The 22,591-nt window shown below is 44.1% G+C and overlaps 2 protein-coding genes across 26 annotated transcripts; both read right to left on the reverse strand.

The window, feature by feature from the left end:
* Nucleotides 1-20: 20 nt before the first annotated feature.
* On the reverse strand, nt 21-4,520 carry paqr4b (progestin and adipoQ receptor family member IVb). Its single transcript, XM_030339858.1, has 3 exons — nt 4,175-4,520; nt 1,673-1,891; nt 21-935 (listed from the first exon to the last, which is right to left on the reverse strand). The coding sequence occupies exons 1-3, from the start codon at nt 4,338-4,340 to the stop codon at nt 502-504; spliced, it is 819 nt and encodes a 272-aa protein (XP_030195718.1). The 5' UTR covers nt 4,341-4,520; the 3' UTR covers nt 21-501.
* A 311-nt stretch (nt 4,521-4,831) lies between these two features.
* On the reverse strand, nt 4,832-22,522 carry cmn (calymmin). Of its 25 annotated transcripts, none has more exons than XM_030339829.1 (69): nt 22,348-22,522; nt 21,586-21,627; nt 21,398-21,448; nt 21,231-21,284; nt 20,981-21,040; nt 20,793-20,825; nt 20,591-20,641; nt 20,385-20,435; nt 20,125-20,175; nt 19,971-20,021; nt 19,832-19,882; nt 19,675-19,725; nt 19,533-19,583; nt 19,400-19,450; nt 19,149-19,199; nt 18,992-19,042; nt 18,813-18,863; nt 18,679-18,729; nt 18,536-18,586; nt 18,400-18,450; nt 18,240-18,290; nt 18,102-18,152; nt 17,939-17,989; nt 17,794-17,844; nt 17,598-17,636; nt 17,462-17,515; nt 17,148-17,207; nt 17,042-17,065; nt 16,711-16,797; nt 16,445-16,486; nt 16,275-16,325; nt 16,094-16,144; nt 15,960-16,010; nt 15,828-15,878; nt 15,680-15,730; nt 15,473-15,523; nt 15,235-15,294; nt 15,081-15,122; nt 14,645-14,710; nt 14,430-14,534; nt 13,374-13,760; nt 12,185-12,424; nt 11,506-11,559; nt 11,355-11,405; nt 11,172-11,213; nt 10,299-10,349; nt 9,994-10,194; nt 9,807-9,857; nt 9,542-9,574; nt 9,275-9,346; nt 9,021-9,059; nt 8,882-8,908; nt 8,685-8,723; nt 8,549-8,587; nt 8,404-8,454; nt 8,136-8,162; nt 7,761-7,877; nt 7,609-7,671; nt 7,298-7,360; nt 7,066-7,113; nt 6,859-6,927; nt 6,686-6,730; nt 6,361-6,423; nt 6,208-6,252; nt 5,844-5,897; nt 5,658-5,720; nt 5,511-5,576; nt 5,344-5,400; nt 4,832-5,261 (listed from the first exon to the last, which is right to left on the reverse strand). In XM_030339829.1, exons 1-69 carry the CDS (start codon nt 22,436-22,438, stop codon nt 5,257-5,259), a joined length of 4,296 nt encoding a protein of 1,431 aa, XP_030195689.1. In that variant the 5' UTR covers nt 22,439-22,522; the 3' UTR covers nt 4,832-5,256. The 25 variants fall into 25 exon arrangements, with proteins under 25 accessions (XP_030195689.1, XP_030195688.1, XP_030195690.1 ...); XM_030339828.1 differs by having other exon boundaries at nt 17,042-17,068; nt 22,348-22,521; XM_030339830.1 differs by lacking the exon at nt 20,793-20,825 and having other exon boundaries at nt 17,042-17,068.
* Between the last annotated feature and the right edge of the window lie 69 nt (nt 22,523-22,591).

Here is a 22,591-nt window from a genome sequence, read left to right on the forward strand (position 1 = left end):
TGTCACAAACAATACGCATGATAGGAAAATACATTTATTAGGCTGTGTTATAAATAATATTATTTAATTTAACCTAGTATCAAGTTTCCCCAGGAGGTGTTAAGCATGTTTTTTGAGATCCACAGTTAAAACACTGCAGCTTGCTGTGTACAAACATCCCATACAAACTCATACTTAATAAGCTTATGAATTAGACCAGCATCGACAGCTAGAACTAAAGTGCATTAAAGCCTGAGCTCGTCTCTCGAAGCCTCTACAAACCTTCCCCTGCAGGAAGCACGCCATACTGCAGAGTTTACAATACAGTTCAACTCTTTAGAATACACAGAACATCGGCAATAAAGGTCGAACTTGAATAGACTTATGAGAAAGAAAGAAATGTTATTTTAAACTGAACATCTTCTCGTCAAAATCCAAATCTATCCTCTATATCTTGGCCAGCCGGCTCATATCTGCCCCTCTACGTCTTAACGACGTCAGGGCTCCTACACCACTGTGACCTCACTCCAGGGGACACTCGAAGCTCTTGATCCAGTCCAGGTCTTCCAGCGTGCCCCAGTGCAGGTAGACGATGGAGCACACCACCATCACGTGCATGATCTGGTGGCTGTTGCCCCAGTTGTCGAAGAGCCCCGGGCTCAGCCTCTCGGGCACCTGCACGATGTTGACCACACCCCCCAGCACGGCCAGCGCGTCCATGGTGAAGAAGAGCCGGAGCGACCGAGGGCTGCCCACGCCGCGGCCGAACATCCGGAACAGGAAGAGGCCGAGGCGGAACACGCCCTGCCACGCGAAGGCCCGTAGCCGCAGCACGTTGGTGCGCGCGGTGGTGGCGCAGTAGATGCCGTAGGCGGACAGAAGGATGTAGATGAGCAGCGCTAGCTGCCGCACGCCCGGGTAACACAGCAAGGTGATGTGGATGATGGGTAATGCACCTGGAGGAGCGAGGGACAGCCGTCAGCACACTGATGCAGTAGTTTAGTTGCAGGTGACAGTAAAGAGGCCTAGTTGATTATTATTATTCTAGATTATCTTTCAAATATTTATGCATCATTCAATTATTATGAAGTTATGTTTGCTCTTTACCCGACCTTGACTTTCAACATGGCAACAAGCCAACTCTAACGGTAATACCACAACTTAACCATCTATTTACCCATTACCTAAACTAAGCCTTCTCTGACCTTAAACCTAGCCTTCTCTGACCCTAAACCTGACCTTTCTCTAACCCAATACTGAAATGTAACCATCTGTAGCATAGTACCTCAGCTTCTCTGACCAATACATAAACCTTACCTCCTCTAACACAGTACTTAAACTTCACCATCTCTAATCCATTACCTACAGTTAACCATCTCAAACCTGATTCATAGACTAAGCCATCTCTAACCTATTACCTATACTGAATGATCTCGACTCAACGCTCTCTAACCGTACCTATACTGAACCATATCCGACCTAATACCTCAACTAAACCCTCTCTCACTCTATACCCCTACTGAACCATATCTTCCCTATTACCTAAACTAAACCCTTACAAAGATATCTTCCTCCATCAGTGTGTAATCCATCACGGTAACCCCTCCCCCAGTACCTCTTCTAACCACGGACCTACCCAGGGTGTTGACCAGGCAGACCCCTCCCCCAGTACCTCTTCTAACCACGGACCTACCCAGGGTGTTGACCAGGCAGACCCCGAACATGTCGAGGGAGAGCAGGTTGTCGTAGACCCCCTCTCCCCCCACGTGGTTCATAAAGAGGTGGTACAGCACGGAGCCCACGGTGGGGGAGAGACAGGCCAGGTAGTGGACCACGCAGATCCACACACTGTCCACCTCCCCCCAGGGAATACTGAGGGGGAGCAGCACCAGGAAGAGGAAGAAGGGGATGCCTGGAGGAAGAGAGGAGGAGGGGGAAGAGAGGAGGATCAGGATACCTTTTATTGCCATTTATACAGAACATAATTTTCTCAACGTTCCGGTGTGTGTATTTAACTAATATAGTGCAACAGGACATGGACAGTGAGGACAAGACATGACAAGACAATCGGTGCAATGGGTGTGAGTACACAGTTAAGACCAATATGATTCCAGCAGGAGGAGGGTTGAAGAGAGCAGGAGGACGACGAGAGGAGAGAAGAGCATTGACAGATGAAAGGGAGAGGGTGAGGAGGAAAGAAAAGAGTTGTGAGAGGGAAAGGTGAGGATTAGGATTAGGAATAAAGAGAAAGGCAGATAACATAATAGACTTCTCCGGCTGTGGCGTCTGATAGCTCAGTATCTAAAGCTAACGTGAATCTGTGACAACATTCGATTGTTGTCACTAATAACTAAATAGTACTGAGTGAATCCCATAACATGAAATATTGTGTTTTTTGGCACGCCTTATGATCTTTATTTAAACCTAAATAAAATGGCAACGAAACTGTTGATTGAGAGACTCCCTTCCTGCCCTTTATGATTAAAAATGGACCTAACGGAGGTTGATTCTGGTAGATGTAAAACCTGCTGGACTCCGTCTCTTGGGCCGGAAGCCTTTCTCCAGGTCCCTCAGGCTTATCTCACTAAGAGCATTAGATGTAATGAAGTTAGCCTGCAGGATAGGAGTAGCCTGTCTGGAGAACACACCACAGGGAGACTTCCTCGGGTTCCCACCTCACCATACTCATCCAAGGTACCACTGTGTAGGACTAGAAAAGCCACATAAACATTCCTTATTATTATTATTCAGTATTAATCCTCACTACAAGCATCTCCGTTTTCCATGCAGGGGGGACACAGACTTTGAGGTTCTTGTGTGTGTTACACTTGTAATGTAGTGGTCGTGTCTCCATTCTATTCTAGCAGCTACCCTGCAGATCCAGGCAGACCCTGCAGATAACCCGTATATTTCATCATCACCGCTACAGCTGCTCTCTAAAGGAGTGTTAGACGCTGGCGCATTCCAAGGAGAGATAAGAGTTAATCCCCTCCCTCCTTGCATTCCTATAGGACATGATCCCTTCCTGCCATCATTCCTATTGGATAATTCGGGTGAAGGTGAGGGCGGCCCGGCCTCATGTGACCGTTTGTCATGACATCGCCTAAGTAGGAAACTAGGTAATTGCTCCCTTAATGGGGTGTCTGCTTATTTGATAAATACCACGTCAATGGGGTGTTCTGCTCACTAGCTTAACACCGGCATAATGGGGTGTATGCTTATTTGCTAATTACCACCTTAATGTGGTGATTTGCTTACTAGGTAATTACCATTATAAGACAATGCCATGCAGGCAGCGTTATTTCTACATCCTCATGTTTGACTGAGGGCAGAACTCAGTGGTTCCCTATTTTTTTTCGGACCAAGGCCAAATTGATGTCAGATTTTTTCCACTCCATCTTATACACATCTGCTTCAGCACACATCCTTTTAACCAAATCTACATCTAACTAGTAATACCAATGTCTCAGTGAATGTATGTGAATCCCACCACAATAAGGGATTTGTAGTAAAGTTCATTAAGTGATAAGTAGAAGTTTGCCGCATTTCCCAAGACCCCATATGTATATCATACAACCCTGACTGGGCTCCCGACCCACAGGTTGGGAATAATTGCATCAACCTGTCAGACAGACTCACCATGCATGTGGATGTGAGAACGTGCGCATAGAGACAGACTGCATTTGAGACCATTCATGTAAATATGAGAACGTGTCCGTAGATGGGAGAGCGTGTATGTAGACGCGAAGGACATTTGTTGGGACAGATAAACCATGTGTGCAGATGTGAGAGCATGCGGGTAGATGTGAGATTCCCCACTGTGTGTAGCTGTGTGAGGACTCACCATGTGTGTAGATGTGAGATTCCCCACTGTGTGTAGCTGTGTGAGGACTCACAATGTGTGTAGATGTGAGATTCCCCACTGTGTGTAGTTGTGTGAGGAGTCACCGTGTGTGTAGATGTGAGATTCCCCACTGTGTGTAGATGTGTGAGCACTCACCATGTATGAAGATATGAGTGACCTCACCATGTGTGTAGATGTGTGAGGACTCACCATGTGTGTAGATGTGTGAGGACTCACCATGTGTGTAGATGTGTGAGGACTCACCATGTGTGTAGATGTGTGAGGAGGACTCGCCATGTGTGTAGATGTGTGAGGAGGACTAGCCATGTGTGTAGATGTGTGAAGACTCACCATGTGTGTAGATGTTTCCCAGCTCGTTGTGCACGTAGAAGAGGCTGCGCAGACACTCCTGGGCGCTGGAGATGGGCCGGTAGCCCGTCAGGACGTACTTGTTGAACTGCAGGTGGGTGGGCGTCTTGTGGAATTCCACCAGCCGAGGGCCGTGACACGCACCCATCACCCCAGCCTGCCTACAGCCGTCGCCCCCGACGACCCGCAACCGGTAGGCACCCTTCAAGGTTACATCCTACGGTGGACAGAAGCACACACCTTAAGAACAGGTGCGGTCATGTCGCTGACCCGCGGCTCTGGCCAAGTGGCCTGCTCCCTCCTGGGCCAATCAGCAAAGGCACGCTTCCTCCTGGGCCAATTAGCCGCCAGTGCTTCTTACCGAGGATAAAGCTGCTCTAATCCAATGATCGGCCCCGCCTTCACCCCGGGATAGGACCTCCCACACACACACACACACACACACACACACACACAAATATTGTGATTATATATAATAAATATATACAATACATATTTATGAACACATCCCCAGTAGTTGGGATATATAACTACTTGCGCTTTCTTTCTTCAAAATATGTCATGTGAAGAAGCATATTTATTAATACATTAAAGTAACCAATCAACCTGAGCAGGTGAACATTGAAACAGACTCATGAGCAAGATGGAAACAAACTGGATGTATTTAATCAAAGACCGTGACATGAACTATAAAAACATTTTCATGGTGAATAAATTAGAGTGAATGAGATAAAACATGAGAACTAAAAGAGACTCAATCAGCCCATTAGAGTGTTAGCTAGTGAGCTAGAATCAAACGACACAATGCACACTTTCAACATGCTAATGACAGTTTATGGACACACTTACAACATGCACACAACACACTAACAACATACTTACAACATGACAACACATGCTCAGAATAACAACAAACAAGAAACTTTTATCTCCAAACATGGGTACATAAATCACACATTTTGACAAATGATAATAAAAAAATAAAAATAAAACACTAAAAACTAGGAATTAAAAACAATTTACAACAGTGTAAACGAATGGTGGAACGGTGAGGTCATCCGAGATCAACCTGCAGAAGAGATAAGAGGAGGGTGAGAGAAGTCCCAGAGCACCAAAGTACCAAACTCTTTAAGGAGGAGGTAACCCGTTACCTTGGTAACCGGCTGTTCCAAAGAAACCCTGCTTGTTGTATTTGCTGCTCTTGTCACCTGATGAGACATCATCCTCATCATTATTATAGTCATTATTGATCACCATTATCATCATCCATATTAATATCTGGAATCAATCCGACAGTGGTACTGCTAGAAGTACTCACCGTAGTTATTGAGTGACTTCCCCTCTCCTTCCACCTCTGGCACGGTGCTCGGAGCAACTTCCTTCACTGGGGGAGGAATTGTAATGTTATTATCAACTGTGTGTGTGTGCGTGCGTGCGTGCGTGTGCGTGTGTGTCTGTGTCTAACCGTAGGATTTCACCGCCGTCTCTGGCTCCAGGGATGCAGGGTCATAGGTCAGGCCGGCCATTTCTGCAAGGAGATGAGCGAGAGAGTCAGTGACGCTTTTAAAGAGTTAAACAGAGTTTACAGAGTTACATACAACTACAGACTAAAACTAAGACTAATGTATTAATAGTTCTATCCCCACCCTACCGTATTGTCCAGATCTGATGTCACCTGCACCCAGCTGCTGGGACTCTGGCTCGCCTGTTAGAACAAAGGAGAACCTTAGAACATACAAACTAGTGCAGGAGAACCTTAGATCATTCAAACTAGTACAGGAGAACCTTAGAACATACAAACTAGTGCAGGAGAACCTTATATCATTCAAACTAGTACAGGAGAACTTTAGGACATCCAAACTAGAGCAGGAGAACCTTAGGACATACAAACTAGAACAGGAGAACCTTAGAACATACAAACTAGTTTGGGTCTGGTCTAATCTAAACCTATTTTGCGTCTGGTCTAGTTCTGGTATGGGTCCGGAACCACAGAACTGAAATTAGTTTCTACTCACCAGCAGTATCGAGGGGCTCTTTGGTGTAGGGAACCTTTCCAGCACCTGTTATAGTAAAAAAAAAAGAAAGAAGGTATTTCAGTCCCAAGGGCGTTTTGTGGATAGTTACTCCAGGATTGGGAATATTGAGCTACCGATATCAATGTATCTCACTATATCCTCCTGAGGACTTCGTTTTAGCATCCCCTGCTGCTTCTGGCTGGTACTGTGGTCCAGCTGTGGAAGACAGAATCAATTCAAAATGTATTTAGGCTTTTTATAAAGCCAATGGAACCCCACAACAAAAATAAATGAGTATACAGTTAGCTATAAAAAAAAATATCAAAGATGCATTAACTGATAAGGAGAAAGCTTAACTAAAAAAGTATGTTTTAAGATTGTTATAAAATATTGCCAAATGTGTTGAAGCTTGAGGAAAGAGAATATGAAAGAAAGAGTAATAGACAGACAGACACAGACAGAGAGACAGACAGGTTACCAAATGCTCCTTGTGGCTGATATTCAGACGGCCATCCTCCATAACCTGTAGAGAAAAACACAATATATGAATATTCTTTACAGTTTCTTCTTATTCTTACTGTGTTAATAACAGCTACAAACACACACTTCCAGAAGCTGATTGGTGAACAAGACAGAGGAAGCTTGACCAACCTTGAACATATTTGGCAGCAGATTTCCCATCAGCCCCAGGAGCCTGTCCTCCATAAGGTCCTCCGTACCCTGAGGAGACAGGAAGGATGTCAAACAGTCACATGACCCCCTAAACACGCCCCCATTCAGCCCATTGGCTGGAGATCAACAAGAATTATCAATCTCAGGTAAGGGATTTTGTGAGTGAGTGAGTGAGTGAGTGAGTACCTGCTCCTAATCCTGGTGAATTGTGCCCTCCTTGTCCAGCACCATAACCTGGTAAAGAAAGCATTAACATTAACCTTCTAAACCTTTCATACATATTTTATCTAACATTATAATGCCAACAGTTCATCTTAATCTCCATATCCTGTAACGCATACAAATTTGACTGCATATGTAATATGACGTATTTTCTGTAATATATGTGAATGTGATTCCTGTATACCAGTCCCCTCACCGTACTGTCCGGCCCCTGGCCCCAGGGCCACGGGTTGACCAGCGAATGGGAGTCCTCCAATCCCTGAATCACAACACGCATCCTCACAACCATGTATTGACACATCCTGGCTAACATCCTCCTACTGGCATAACGTTGAGTTTGGAAAACAAGCAATCTGGTTGGTCTCTCACCAATTCCAATCCTCAAAACCAGTTTACTCTGTCTCTTTGTTGCTATAGCAACCAGGAAGCTAGTCAGCAACCTGTCCGCCTCTGTCTGTCAGGGGACTTTGGCGTGTGCGTGTGTTTGTGTGTGTGCGTGTCCCTCACCATACTTAGTGAGGGATTTCTGGGGGCCCATCCCCTGGCCCCCGTACGGCAGTCCTCCCATCCCTGTAACCATGGAAACTGTTCAGAAAACTTTTCATTGTGCCAAGAGTCGCAGAGAGCCCTGGTGTGTGGCATCGTCCTGGTAGACCTACCGCCATACGCGCCCCCGTAAGCCCCGCCCATCTTCCCGGCTCCGCCCATCTTCCCGGCTCCGCCCATTTTCCCTGCTGCGTCCATTCCGACTGGCTGGGCCTCAAACTGACTGCTTCCTGGGTCATGATGACAACACAGGAAACTCACATTGCTGCTTACTGTTAAGTCATCTAGCAGACGTTTTTATCCAAAGAGAAATACGGCTAGGACTTGGGGCCATATCTCGCTCAAGGATGCCTTCACATGGACATTGGGAAATAAAACCAAGATTATTTCAGCTGAGGGTCAAAAACGGCAGACACAGCACTAGTCTACTTTAGAGAGAGGCAGGGTTGGGTCTCTGATTGGTACAGACGAAAGGGGTGTGGTCTTACCGTCTAGTCCTACAGGGACAGCTGCACCTGTAACAAAACACACAAAGTCACATAAAACACAATGCATGCCTTATATATGGAATGTGGTCCTGTGTAGCTCAACTGGTAGGGCAGGGTATTAATTGCAAGGCAACTGCAGTTTGGGGCTAGGTAAGGGTTTAGTTAAGGGTGAACAAAGGTCATGGTATGTAGGTATGAGGTTGGGTTAAGGGTGTAGGAGGCTAAGTAAACGTTAGGTTAAAGTTAAGGTAGTCGGGTTGATTCCCACCATATTGTCCCTTAGTGTTCTGTCCTCTGTTTCCAACTCCCCCCAGATGACCTGAGGGACCAGAAACCAAGCGATTAGAAGAATTAAGAAGAATAAACGTGCATGACATGAATGTGCACGAACACATTAATGTATTAGCTGGTACCTGATTGTCCATTGAAAGCAGGCACTCCTTGACCAAGACCTGGAAAATAATCCAAAGAAAAACAAGAAACATTAGAAAACAAAATCATGTTTACACACTGGGTTATGACCTTATCATCCTCCTCCTCTCTCCTTACCTGCGTATTCTGGTTGAACTCCTGCCCCATAGCCATGACCTGTAAGAACATTTTATTCCAAACATTAAGCCACCAAACACTGGCCTTGTTACGATGAGCCTAAAAAGCTACCTCAACTTATGTAATACTAAGCCACCAGTATTATTATTATCGACATATGTATTATCTACATATGTAGGGTGTAGGTTGTCCTGTACCTGCTTTTCCATTCACAGCAGGGAGTCCTTGGCCGAGACATGGAGAAGAGACCAAAGAGATGTTAGTTTAGTTATTGTGAATAAATATGACAATATGATGATTTCCCTCCCACTCTACCTCCAACACCCCTCTTCTTACCTGCATACTCTGGTTGTACTCCGGCCCCGTAGCCATAACCTGTGAGGACATTTGATTCCATACTTTAAACCACCAAACAATGACAGACCTAGATTAGATAAACAGTTTTCCTGGTCAAGATCTTCTATAGCCCTGATTGAGATTTGTTTTAATACAATAACAACATTTACATCCATACAGCATTGTAATATTACAAAACACTTTATGAGAATAATTTAAATCAAATATGAAAAGAAGATTTTGGGGTGTTGTACCGTTGGCCGGTGCCCCTCCAAACGATGGGTTACCATAGTGACCAGCCCCAGGGTACGCCCCTTGCCCGAACCCTGAGTCACAAACACACCCTCAGTCACATAACCAATACCAGCCTCACTTGATTCATGTTACACCATCACTAACCTAGCTTCACTTGTCTCATGTTACCCCAACACTAAACTAGCTTCACTTGATTTGTCTTATACTACACAGTGAATGGGTTTGGTTTGTAATAAAATTGACAAACGGATAAGACCACAGCTCACCTGGCTGTTGTTGACCGTAAGGGGAACCAAAACCTGAGGAAGTGAGGGGGAGATGGGGAGAAAGAGATCCTCATGCATTTAAAAATAAATCTTGTTTTTGCCATTAGTTATGGATTCATAAATCTTTTAAGAGCTCTAAAAGGGCGTGTTCATGAAGTGGCCTGGGGTATGCTGTAATATGATTTGCTATCTGATCAGAGGCTTCCAAGGCTTGGTCAATCCAATGATGTACAAGCCCTACATGCATGTATATACATTTGTGTACCTGCTCCATGTCCTGGTACATTGTATCCACCTCCTTTTCCAGCACCATAACCTGTTGAAGTTACATTACATTAACCTTCTTAACGTCTTATACATATTATATACTATAACACACACTGTCACCAGATCATTCTCATGTAGAAAACGCATGTGTGGGTTGTTGGTCTTTGGAGAGCAGGTGTGTCTACCTGGTTTGGATGCTTTAGCCCCTCCTCCATTAGGATAAGCCCCTCCTCCATTAGGATAAGCCCCTCCTCCATTAGGATAAGCGCCTCCTCCATTAGGATAAGCCCCTCCTCCATTAGGATAAGCCCCTCCTCCATTAGGGTAAGGCCCTCCTCCATTAGGATAAGCCCCTCCTCCATTAGGGTAAGGCCCTGCAGTGCGACCTGTCCAATCAGAACACCTCCATCAGCAGGTTATCTAGCATCAGTGGCCTCTATGGGTTAAGCTATGTAGGTGCAAGATTTAAATATAGATTCAAATAGATTACCGTTTGGTTTTCCTCCAAATTTGTTCAGGAAAGCAGCTCCTGCGCCATAACCTTTTTAGCCCAAACCAAAAGTTAAGACATGCAATATATGGATATAAACTAATACAGGAACTAAAAGCAGTCGCTATGTTTTGTACTCCAGAGGATGATTGTGAAGGCTGTGATGGAAAATCTACATGTTGTATTGTTTTGGTCTATATGAATTTAAGTTTTGTTGCTATTCTGTGTAATTTTATATAGTGTCTGCCTTCTGGGCTCCTTTTGGGTTATTTAAAGTGTGAACGTTCGAGAGTCGTGTGAAGCATTTTATTGCCTGCCTGTACCTATCTTCGTGTGTTGTAAATCAGCCAATCGTAATGCTTTGATGTCCTCAACCCCCTGGCTAACGTCAACGAGACCAGAAGGTCACTCACGGCCGCCGACCCCTCAAATGACATCGGGGGGGGCTTCAATAGAAAAGATTACCATCTGGTAAACAAAGGCTGTTGGTTTTATGGGGGGGACACCCCCTCCAGATGCCAACCCCAGTGAATAAGAACTCATTACTTTCAAACACTCAGTGGACTTCTCCCCAGTGTACCTTCAGAGAATGAAGTAACACGCCAAGAGAAGCTCTCATCTGAGGCCTCAGATTATTGTAATGTATGCCTGTTATGTTGTTTGTTGATGCATGTTGTGATGCATCTTTGTTCGTACTTTTAATACAAATATATATAACCACTAATTGTCAACAGTATTGTGTGCTTTTTGCATCTAAATATCTCATCTGCTTAGACGCAATATCTGATACAGAAATTGCCACGACAAGGCTTCACACTGGTGGTTTGTAAACATCTTTAGTACTAAAGGATTGTGGATAATGTAGTGTCTCACCTTTCTGGTTGGTACCAGAGGGCCCCAGTTCTGCTCCATAATCTGAAACGACAAGCGCTAAAAGTTCAACTAGCAACCCTTGTGTTCCGAAGCCGTCTCTGATGCGTTGGATTTAGCCTGGTTGCCTTACTAGCTCTCCTGGGAGTTAGAAGTAAGTAAAAAAGTAAATAATAAACTGTCTACCAGGTCTGGGGATCTTCATCCACTGGCCCCCTGCTGTGGCGAGTCCACAGTCTGAAAGACGTGTTCAAATGTTCAGCCAACATGCACATCTTCAGGTTTGTGATGGATGTGGCGAGAGAGGTTTGTTATGGTTAGAGGTTCCAGGCATCACCTGGTTTGGCAGCTTTAGACCCCTCCACACTGATGGAAGCCCCGGCACTCTTCTCTGAGGGTCACAAAGATAGACAGGGCCAGGGGTCAGAGGTCAAACACCATCGAGTCACATCTTCTCGGGTCATAGCTAGGAGGATCCGGTGATGCTGAAATAAACATCTAAAACATCCGACGCAACAGCATGCAAGTGGATACAGCTGTGACAAGCCTGAGGTTCGAACAGCTTGGATTCACTCTGTTAAACACGGTCGTTTAACTGCACTAAGATCTGACAGTTATTTAACAAAACTGCGTCAATATTGTGATTATATATAATTCTATGTATTAACTACAGTAGTAGTAGAGTAACTACACACTAGATTACACTTGTTTGCCCAGTGTACTTGGATCTATAGGATCTGTACGAAAACAATAGAGAACTTCAGCAGCATAGACTACATGACTGCCAAGAACTGTTGAGGAACTATATAAGAAACAAATCATCTGCTCAGAGTGAATCCTTGCAAGTAAACGTTATCTCACAGATGTAACATACACATAAGAGTGCTAACAGACAGCAACTTGTGGTGAAAAACACAGCAGGTCTGACCCCGAGACGAGAACCCAGCATGGCTCCAGCATGCACCACAAACGGACAACGTGCAAAGACAAACACACGTGCAACAACGCACACGGACCAGGTTTGCTAGCGATCTCAACCAGAGAGCCCTCGCCGGGTGTCGGTAGCTGGTGCTGGATGACCGCCCTCTCTGGCACCAACTCCTGGCCGATGTCCCCTTTAGTGGTCGCCACGGTTTCGGGTAGCGGTGCGAGACCGTCGACCCCCTCAGGGGCCAGCAGGCCGGTGAGCTCGGGCCCAGGGAGGAGTGCCGTCACTGGGGCGTTCTGCTCGGGCAGTTCGCTGCCCGTCAAATACCCTGGGGGGTCCAAACGCAGGTCAATCCCCCAAGTCCTCAACACTGTTGACTCACTAGGCAAGAGCTGGAGGGTGCATGCTTCAAAATCAGAAGTCCGGATCCTTCAGCAGGAGAGAACTTGCACATTAGTGGATACAAGTCAGTTTGGGAGGGATTTCACCACATATTCCGGAGCGTTTCATTGGGTGACATGCAGATGGACTCATGCCGGTTCTACGACCGCATGCAGCATCACTGGTCCAGATGGAGAACATGCACCAGAACGCCCAGAGCCAGACCAGAGCCCACTGGAGGCGTTGTTGATATAAATGGCCGCTAGGGGCCCGTTCCCCTGACAGAGGCCCCAGGATTGCTTGTAGAAAGTGGTCATACCGTTAAACAACACAGCATACTTGAGCCAATCATTTTGAATAAAGGCTGTCTTGGAATTGTAATTTGGAAGTCCAAAAAAGATTTGGGTCACTAACATTAAAGTAATTAAACATTTACTGAAATTAAACCGCTTTTAAAAGGCCCTCATCTACCCTTCGTGTCATAATTGTGAGTATCATTCAAACCCATCTCAGGTGTTACTGAGGGTTATGTCCCATGACTTCACAAAACACAACATGCCTGGTTGATTAGTTCTCAATCCATGCTAAGGAACAGTTGGTTTGTTTTCTATTATGGGTTCCCTCATGTCACAACGTGTTTATGATCTTTGTTACACTATAGGGCTGAAGTCAAATGACACGGCAAAGCATGCATGTTTGACAAGTCTTCAGGGGTCTTTTAATGAAAACAATTATTTGATGATGCATGAGAAAGAGTTGCCGGTGTTTGGTTTTGGTTAGGGATTTTGATTGATGAAGAACATGACAGAAGAAGTCTGGATTTAAAAACGCTATGGCAGTCTATGTTGTGACGTCATTACGCGACACACAATTTTGCGGGACCTGGGGAAGTTTACCCATTTCAGGAGTGGACTGCGTTCCCTGAGGAACCTCAGGTCCAGACTCTGTTACTCCTGGCTGGGGGGTGGCCTCTAGCAGAACATCAGTCACACGCTCTTCAGGGTGCTGGGTCACGTTCTGGTCTTGGGTGGGTTCTGGTTCTGGTTCTGCTGGTTTGGGCTCTGGGGTAATGTCTGGTTCTGGTGAGGAGCTGTGTGACTGGAGCTGCGTTGGAGGCATCTCCTGGGGCTTCCCGTGCGTGTCCACTAGAGGGAACCCGCTCAGGGACTCATGGATGTGGTCTGGTGAGACTCCGCTCTCACCCTTGTTGTTAGATACCTTCTGCTGATCCGCACTCTGAGTTCCCGATTGGCCCTTCCCCGTTTGAACTCCCCTATCGTAGTCTGGGAATATAGCACACATAGCATCTACCACAACCTCTGAAGTACATAGATAGGTGGTTGCTGTGGATAAAGAGGTGGCTGCTAGGGATACTGGGATGGTCGCTACGGATACAGAGGTGGGTACTATAGATACAGAGGTGGGAGCTATAGATACAGAGGTGGGTACTATAGATACAGAGGTGGGAGCTATAGATACAGAGGTGGTTGCTATAGATACAGAGGTGGGAGCTATAGATACAGAGGTGGTTGCTATAGATAGAGAGAGGTGGTTGCTAAAGATACATAGGTGGTTGCTATAGATACAGAGGTGGTTGCTAAAATGACATAGGTGGTTGTTATGGATACAGAAGGGGTTGCTAAATTGACATAGTAGGTTGCTACAGATGCAGAGGGTTTTAGCTGACCACATGGATAGATGGGCAGTAAATATCAGCAGGATGAGCCAACTTTAGCAATGTTTCTCTGCGCTTCACAGCGGGTCCACCAACCCCTACGAACCACCAGTTATTCGCCAATCAGCTAAACCAAGCATCACCTGACCAGATTTACATCCCATCAAACCCGGAACTACATCAGAGATGTAGAGATCCTCCACAGCAGGGCGGTAGGGAGGATTTCTTTTAAGTTTATGTTTCCATTTGGTATTAAAGAACAACGATATGTGCTTACCACCGTTGACTCCTTTGACTGCAGAGCCAGGCCCGTCAGCTCCAGCGCTGGGCCCCAGAGCTGCAGCGCTCGGGGAGACGGCTCCAGCTTCAGGCGCGCCATAGCCTGAGAGGAAACAGACCAGGAATGCTACCAAGGCTACGGTCCACGTCCTGATGACTTAACTGTAACCCCATTCAATGGAGGAAAATTGGGTCCCAATTATAGGGACTCACCCTTCTGCTTAGCGCCATATCCGTTCGCAGGACCTCCTGCTGCTTCTGCCGCGGCGGGGTCGTAACCTTGAGGATAAACGGAGCGTTTGATAGCAGGAAGATGCTGGTAACCACTGGTGACAGGAGTGTCCTTTTACAGGCTTCCAACATGTCATTAGCTTTAGCATTAGTTAAACTGTTGGATTCAGCATAAGCAGAAGCTTTACCATTGGCTCTGAATGTAATATTAGCTGACAACAAATGAAGCTTTAGCATCTACGATGAGAGCCCCCCTGTTATGTGTAAGACAGTCAAATCCAAGAGAACAAAAATCCCTGAACACGGTTTCACAATACAACACACCGTTTTTAATGCTACCTTTGATAGATATTTGTTATGAGTTGAAATGTGTGCAGTCTGAAAAGTTAGTCAAGTGAGCAGTCCCAAGTTCTTTTACCATTTGGTTGGGCTACGTATCCGTTTGGAACACCAGAATAAACTACAGGACACAGAAAAAACGGTCAATTCCATCCATTGACTCATCTTCCATTATAGTCATTCGTCTACCTCTCATCAGTGAGTATATGGTGGGTGCTACGCTCCAGGCTTACCTGCTTTATCTGCTGCCGGGCTGGGGTTGCCACGTCCTGGGAGGAACCCAGCTAACACACCTTGAATCAACCAAGCATCATAATAGCATCAACCTAAGATCACCCTAGGATCCACCTTGCACAGTATTAGCGTTAAACCAGCATTGACTAGCATTATAATAGCCTCAACCTTGCCCCGTTCTATCATCATATAAGCATTTACATAGCACCACACTAGCATTGTTATTCTGGTCTTCACCTTTGGCCTGGCCTTGGTTTCCCTTGGCAACACCGGCTCCAGCACCATAACCTAGTGATGAGATGACGGAACAGGAAGTACAATGTTGTTTTGTGACGACCAGAAACTAAATAACTCTTTATGGGCCTCGCTATAGTGTTGTATGCAGGTTCTGTATGACCAACAGGTTGCTGTAATACTTTGCATGTCTTTGTCATTTCTACAAACCGTTTCCTTTGGTTCCTTGTCCATTAGCCAAGCCAGCCTGTGCACCATAACCTGAAATACAAATGATTATGTTTACATGACTTAGGCTGCGCGCGTGCATGCGTGCGAGTGTGTTTCAATTTGAGATCATATTTGTTAATCTACAAACCGTTTCCTTTGCTTCCTTGTCCATTAGCTGGTCCTGCTTGGGCACCATAACCTGAAATATAGATTATGAAATGGTTACGCGTGCGCGTGTGTGTATTGATGAGGTTGAGATCATATTTGTCAATCTACAAACCGTTTCCTTTGGTTCCTTGTCCATTAGCTGTTCCTGCTTGGGCACCATAACCTGAAATTATAGATTATGAAATGGTTACATGAAGTGCGTGTGTGTTTATTTGAATTTTAGATCATATTTATTCATATACAAACCGTTTCCTTTGGTTCCTTGTCCATTAGTTGGTCCTGCATGCGCACCATAACCTGAAATTCATATTTGTGTTTTATTAATCTATTACAAGATGTATTCATATACAGATCTACATCTGTCTTGTTCCAACAGAACAACATTTGTTGTTCAAAGGGTGTCATTAGGTCGTAAACTAGTAGTTACCGTTGAACCGGGCTCCATAGCCATTAGGCACAGCAGCAGCTGGCTGGTAGCCTGCAGTAGGTCAAGAGTATGGAACATTAGGTATTAAGAAAAGTAAACATCAAATATAGTAGGATACCATTTTTTTCATGATCATATTGATTATTTCAGCTGGAGGGAAACTTATTTACCGTTTGGTTTGGCACCTTGACCGTTCTGAGACCCATAACCAGCTGGAACAAACAGGAAAACAGCTTCATCACTATGTCATCAAGGAAACTATTGGCATTATGGCCATGGAAACTGCTACAGCCACATAGTAATACTTGGTAGTTCATGTGGTAGTTAATAGGCGAGTTTATGTGGTGGTTAATAGGTAAGGTCAGATGATAGTTAATAGGTTAATTGGACAGCTCATGTGGTGGAATATATCGTTAGTTTAGTTTAGGTTCTCCACCTGGCTTTGGCCCCTTCATCCCTCCTGGGAGGAACCCAGCTCCTAGCGCTGAACCGGCCCTTTGGTACCCAGCAGTCTTTGCAGGACCTGGAGAAGCACAGCAAACACACAGGTCAGCCACTAGAACAAACTATACAACAAGAGCGCATGATTAAACAACTAGAACACTATCGAACACATTTAAAATAGAGTAACTGGAATATACTAAAGAACAATCACGAACTATACAATCCTATAGAATACCTTGGATAGATAGAAATAGAACACACATCATCCCATAGAAGATATAATAGTGTTAACCTGAGGGAATCCTTCACCGGTTGAGACTTACCTCTGCTGGGCTGAGCTCCATAACCTCCTAGAGAGACAAGGGATCACATGGTTAGACTGAGCATAGATTGTCCTCACATCAACATCTCACCTGACAAGACCCTCACCTGTCATGGGGTTCCCAGCCAGCTGGGGGCCCTGGTTGACACCGAGGCCCTGACCTGCTCCTATAACAGAAGAACAAAGACCAAGAGGCCACACTTGGTTATACCTGGTAGTACACACCTGGTGGTTCAGCTACCAATACTTTGGGACGAATGCACTATTGTCAGATACCTCATATTGCAGTCATATACAAATGTTTTTTATAAAGTCTCAAATAAACTCAATGTCATGGGTAGAGGAGGGATAAAGGGTGAGGCAGATGAGGTGAAGGAAGAGGAGGGATGAGGAATACGAGGGTGAGGAAGAGGGTGTGTACCATAGGTTGGTTGTCCGTTGCCCTTCGTTGGTTTACCGGTGGCTCCGAGGTGAGCTAGAAAACACAAAACGCAATCAAGAACCCAGCTCTGTACACGGTAATATATGTTCTGTCGGACGTCTGCATTTAAACAAACCGTTTCTTCCGTTAGCCTGTCCAGCATGGGCGCCATAACCTGAAACACACATTATTTAATGTTACCGATAATTTCACATGCAGGTTTTTGGAGATAAGTTAGTATTTCATGTTAAATTACTCAGACCACCTCAGAAGAAAATGCTTTCACATAATTGATTCATTTCGCGCGTGCGAGATACATGTAAGTTACATACCGTTGCCTTTGGCTGCTTTCCCATTAGCTTGACCTGCATGTGCACCATAACCTGTAATGTACATCGTGTTAAACATGGTGTGAACGTTCATGTGGGTGTGTCTGTATATTCATACATTCTAATATTGTTTTATTCATGTACAAACCGTTTCCTTTCGTTCCCTGTCCATTAGCTGGTCCAGCGTGGGCCCCGTAACCTGAAACGTTTGGGTTAATACAGGTTTATATGTGTTACATTTACGTGTTTATATGCGTTACATTTACGTGTGCGTGCGTGCGTGCGTGCGTGCGCGCGTGGCCTTTACGAACCATTTCCTTTGGTTGACTGTCCGTTGCCTTGCCCTGCCTGAGCGCCATAACCTGAAATGTATATAATTATTAACATATATGTATCAGTGTTGTAGGCAATTTATTACATAGATGAATGTTTACTGCATGGTAATATACCGTTTCCTTTGGTTGCCTGTCCGTAGCCTTGCCCTGCCTGAGCACCATAACCTAAAATATAATTTAATGTTAAAAAACATGTATGCATGGCAATAACATGTTACATATGAATTTAACACGTATGTTTTATATTCATGTAACAAGCATATATGTAATATACCGTTTCCCTTGTTTGCTTGTCCATTGCCTTGTCCTGCGTGTGCACCATAACCTGAAATATCGATTCATGTTAATTTACATGCATGTAAGGCAGTACCATGTTATATATTAATGTAACACCCATGTATGTGATATACCGTTTCCTTTGGTTGCTTGTCCATTATTTGTTCCTGCGTGTGCACCATAACCTGAAATATAGATTCATGTTAAATTGCTTGCATACATGTAGTATGTTTTAGGTACATGTATTTAACATGCATGTATATTTAATGTTATATACCGTTTCCTTTGGTTCCCTGTCCATTATTCGGTCCTGGGTGAAGACCGTAACCTGAAATATAGGTTCATGTTAAATGACCTGCAAGCATTGCGATAACATGTTATATATTAATGTAATAAGCATGTATGTAATACCGTTTCCTTTAGTTGCTTGTCCATTATTTGGTCCAGCGTGTGCACCGTATCCTGAAATAAAGATTCATGTTCAATTACATGTATGCATGGCAATAACATGTTATATACATTTAACACGCATGTTAAATATTAATGTAACACGCATGTTATAAATTAATGTAACACATATGTATTAATACCGTTTCCTTTGTTTGCTTGTCCGTTGCCTTGCCCTGCCTGAGCACCATAACCTGAAATATAGATTGATGTTAAATAACATGCATGCACATTGCATATATCGAGGAAACATATGTTATGAGTATGTATTTAACATGCAGGTATGTATAGAAATAATACCATTTCCTTTGGTTAATTGTCCATTATTTGGTCCGGCATGAGCACTGTAACCTGAAATATAGGCTCATGTTCATTGACATGCATACATTTATCATAGTATCGTATAGGTATATGTATTTAACATGCTTGTATGCATATCAAAGGTAATATAGCATTTCCTTTGTTTGCCTGTGCATTATATTATATATTATTACATTATATTAATGTAACAGGCATGTTATGTATGAATGTAGAATGCATGTATGTAATACCGTTTCCTTTGGTTGCTTGTCCATTATTTGTTCCTGCATGTGCACCATAACCTGAAATATAGGTTTGTGTTAAATGACATGCATGCATGGCAATAACATGTTGTATGTGAATGTAACACACATGTATTAATACCGTTTCCTTTGGTTGCTTGTCCATTATTTGGTCCAGCGTGTGCACCATAACCTGAAATATAGATTTATGTTCAATTACATGCATGCATGTATCGTGTTATGTATGCATTTGACATGCATGTATGCATATTAAAGTAATATACCATTTCCTTTAGTTGACTGTCCGTTGCCTTGTCCGGCCTGAGCACCATAACCTGAAATATACTCTCATGTTAAAATACACACATTCATGTATCAAAGTAACTTGTTTTATGAGTACATGAATTTAACATGCGTGTATGTATATTAAATGTAATATACCGTTTCCTTTGGTTGCTTGTCCATTACTTGGTCCTGCGTGTGCAGCGTAACCTGAAATAAAGGTTTGCGTTAAATGACAAACATGTACCGAAGTATGTTATAGGTATATGTATTGAACATGTATGTATGTATATTATACCATTTCCTTTGTTTGCTTGTCCATTATTTTGTCCTGCTTGCGCAGCGTAACCTGAAATAAAGGTTTGTGTTAAATCGCATGCATGCATGCATGTATCAAAGTTTATTGTGAGTTTTTATTTAACATGCATGCATGTATATTAAATGTAATATACCGTTTCCTTTGGTTCCCTGTCCGTTCGCCTGTCCTGCGTGAGCACCGTAACCTGAAACATAAACTTATATTAAACATGGTGTAGCACACATGCATGGATGAACGTACTGAACATAACCTGTATGTTACGTTGCATGTCAAATGTCTTCATGAACATTGCATGTAATCTACAAACAGCTCATCTCGGTTCCCAGTGCGTTAGCCTTTTTTTTTTCTTTTTTTTCATCTACATTCATTTATAATATAAAATTATCCTGTTACCGTTTCCGTTCATGGCCTGTCTGCTTGAAGGTCCAAATTGAGCCCCATATCCTGAAAACATTCCAACGTTAAACAGTGTGTGTGTGTGTGTGTGTGTGTGTGTGTGTGTGTGTGTGTGTGTGTGTGTGTGTGTGTGTGTGTGTGTGTGTGTGTGTGTGTGTGTGTGTGTGTGTGTGTGTGTGTGTGAGATTATGTATTTAACAAACCGTTTCCTTTAGTTCCCTGTCCATATTGTTTTCCTGCATGGGCACCATTACCTGAAATATATCGATATGTTAACCCAACTTATATCCACATCGAACCTACTTCTGCTATATGTGAATGTTCTGCAAACATTAATGCACTGTTTAATTTGGATTACTGTTGTCCTGATGCCTTCTATTAAGAGTTATTAACGAGTCCACCCACCATTAGACTGGGGACGAGCGAAGGCAGCGCCACCTACAGGCCGGACACAGATCATTTTGTATCAAAAGACATTTCATGTAGATAGAGTTGATCCTTTGTGTTGATTATGTTTGTACCATAGACATGGTGAATCAAGATGATATATTGCGTTAAATAATAACTGATATGATAAATGGCAATTCACCAACCTGCCCCTTTGATTGGCTCCCTTCCCTGTCCGTTCTGAGCCCCTGAAGGCCTGCCCACACCTTGAAGCACATTAATATTACATATAGTTTACATTTAAAGATCAACTACAAATCTGACCACATTCTCTCCTCACCTGTGTCCACACTGAGGGCAACCCTGATCAACGCATTATTTGTGTGTGATTAATTGAATTAGTCAAAACTGACTGAGTTTGACTTTGAAACTACACGTTTGAAACGTTTAATTCACCTTTAGAAGGCATCAACATTCTTCCGATGCCGCGGCCATTTTGAACTTCCATTCCTAAAATGAAGGAGAGGGGCAAGATGAGAAGGAGTATAGCAGGCACAGGTGTATGATTTGCCTGCGACGCGGTCTGGACAGAATATATACGCCGGTAACAGGTCAGGACATACCATTTGTTGGAGCTCTTTGTCCGTTGGGTACTCCATAAGTAGAGCCATAACCTTGAACAAAGAAAAACATGTTAACCCTTAGCCTAACATGTAACAAAACGTATTGACAGCCAACAGTTTGTTGTATTGAAATGTAATGTTGTATTGCATTGACATGTAACAGTTTGTTTTCATATGAGCTGATTTACCCGCAGCGTATCCGTTGGGAACCCCACCAGCAGGTCCATATCCTAAGAAAATACGGAATACCGTTTACCGGGTAACTTTATGGCAGACTTTAATATGAAATAAGTTAGTTAAGTAATAGTCAAGTTTACCTGAATGGGAAATAGACTTGTTAAGCTAAGTGATAGTTAAGGTAAGTTAAGTGATCTTTTAACCAAGTTAAGTTATGGTTCATTTAATAGTTCAGCTGAATGGGGAGGCTGTTCGAAGCGCCCCTCACAGTCACATGCCAGGTTTAGCCGCCTTAGATCACCATGGAAACGCAGATACGCGCTGTATTTTCACGAGATCACACCAACTCCTGGGGAAAACGGAAAAGAGGCTACCTCTCTTAAGAGACGCAGATCCAGCGTTGCTACGGTAACAGGCCACCGGGCAAACCTGACATGACTGTTTGAAATTCGGCAGACACACACCAGTCCATCTCTCTCTTCATCTCCATCTCTCTCCCTGCCTCCAACTCTTCCCATCACCGTTGCTTATACTCATAGGCTGATCTGAATTTAAATGTTTACTTTATGACCTGCCAAGTTACTTAAAAATATAAAGAAAAAATACGAAAAGCCATTTTTGCTAATATTTTTAAACCATTGGTTCAAGTCTTAATTTTCTTTTTAGCCAAATCCTGCTGTAGAGGCCTAAACTCTTCATCCTTCAATTGTAAGAACCAAGCGGCTACGAGCTAACTCCGGGAACAACGTCGCCAAACGTGGAGGTCGTCTCACCTCTCATCTGCACCTCCTGCAGGAACAGCAGGAACACCGCCGTCCGCATCACCTGGCCCGTCGCCCGGGAAACCCCCCGATACAACCCCATCGCCTTGAATACGCTGCAGCACAAGCCCAGCCGGAGAGACGGGATAGGAGACGGAGAGAGGACAGTAGGAGGGTGCCTAAGATCCTAGGGGCCTCATATACCCTCCGTCTCTCGCAGGAACCCCCCCCCTTCTGGCTCTGTGGCTCCTCCTCC

Source organism: Gadus morhua, chromosome 18 (genome assembly GCF_902167405.1).
Source record: "Gadus morhua chromosome 18, gadMor3.0, whole genome shotgun sequence".
Lineage (NCBI taxonomy): Eukaryota > Metazoa > Chordata > Actinopteri > Gadiformes > Gadidae > Gadus > Gadus morhua.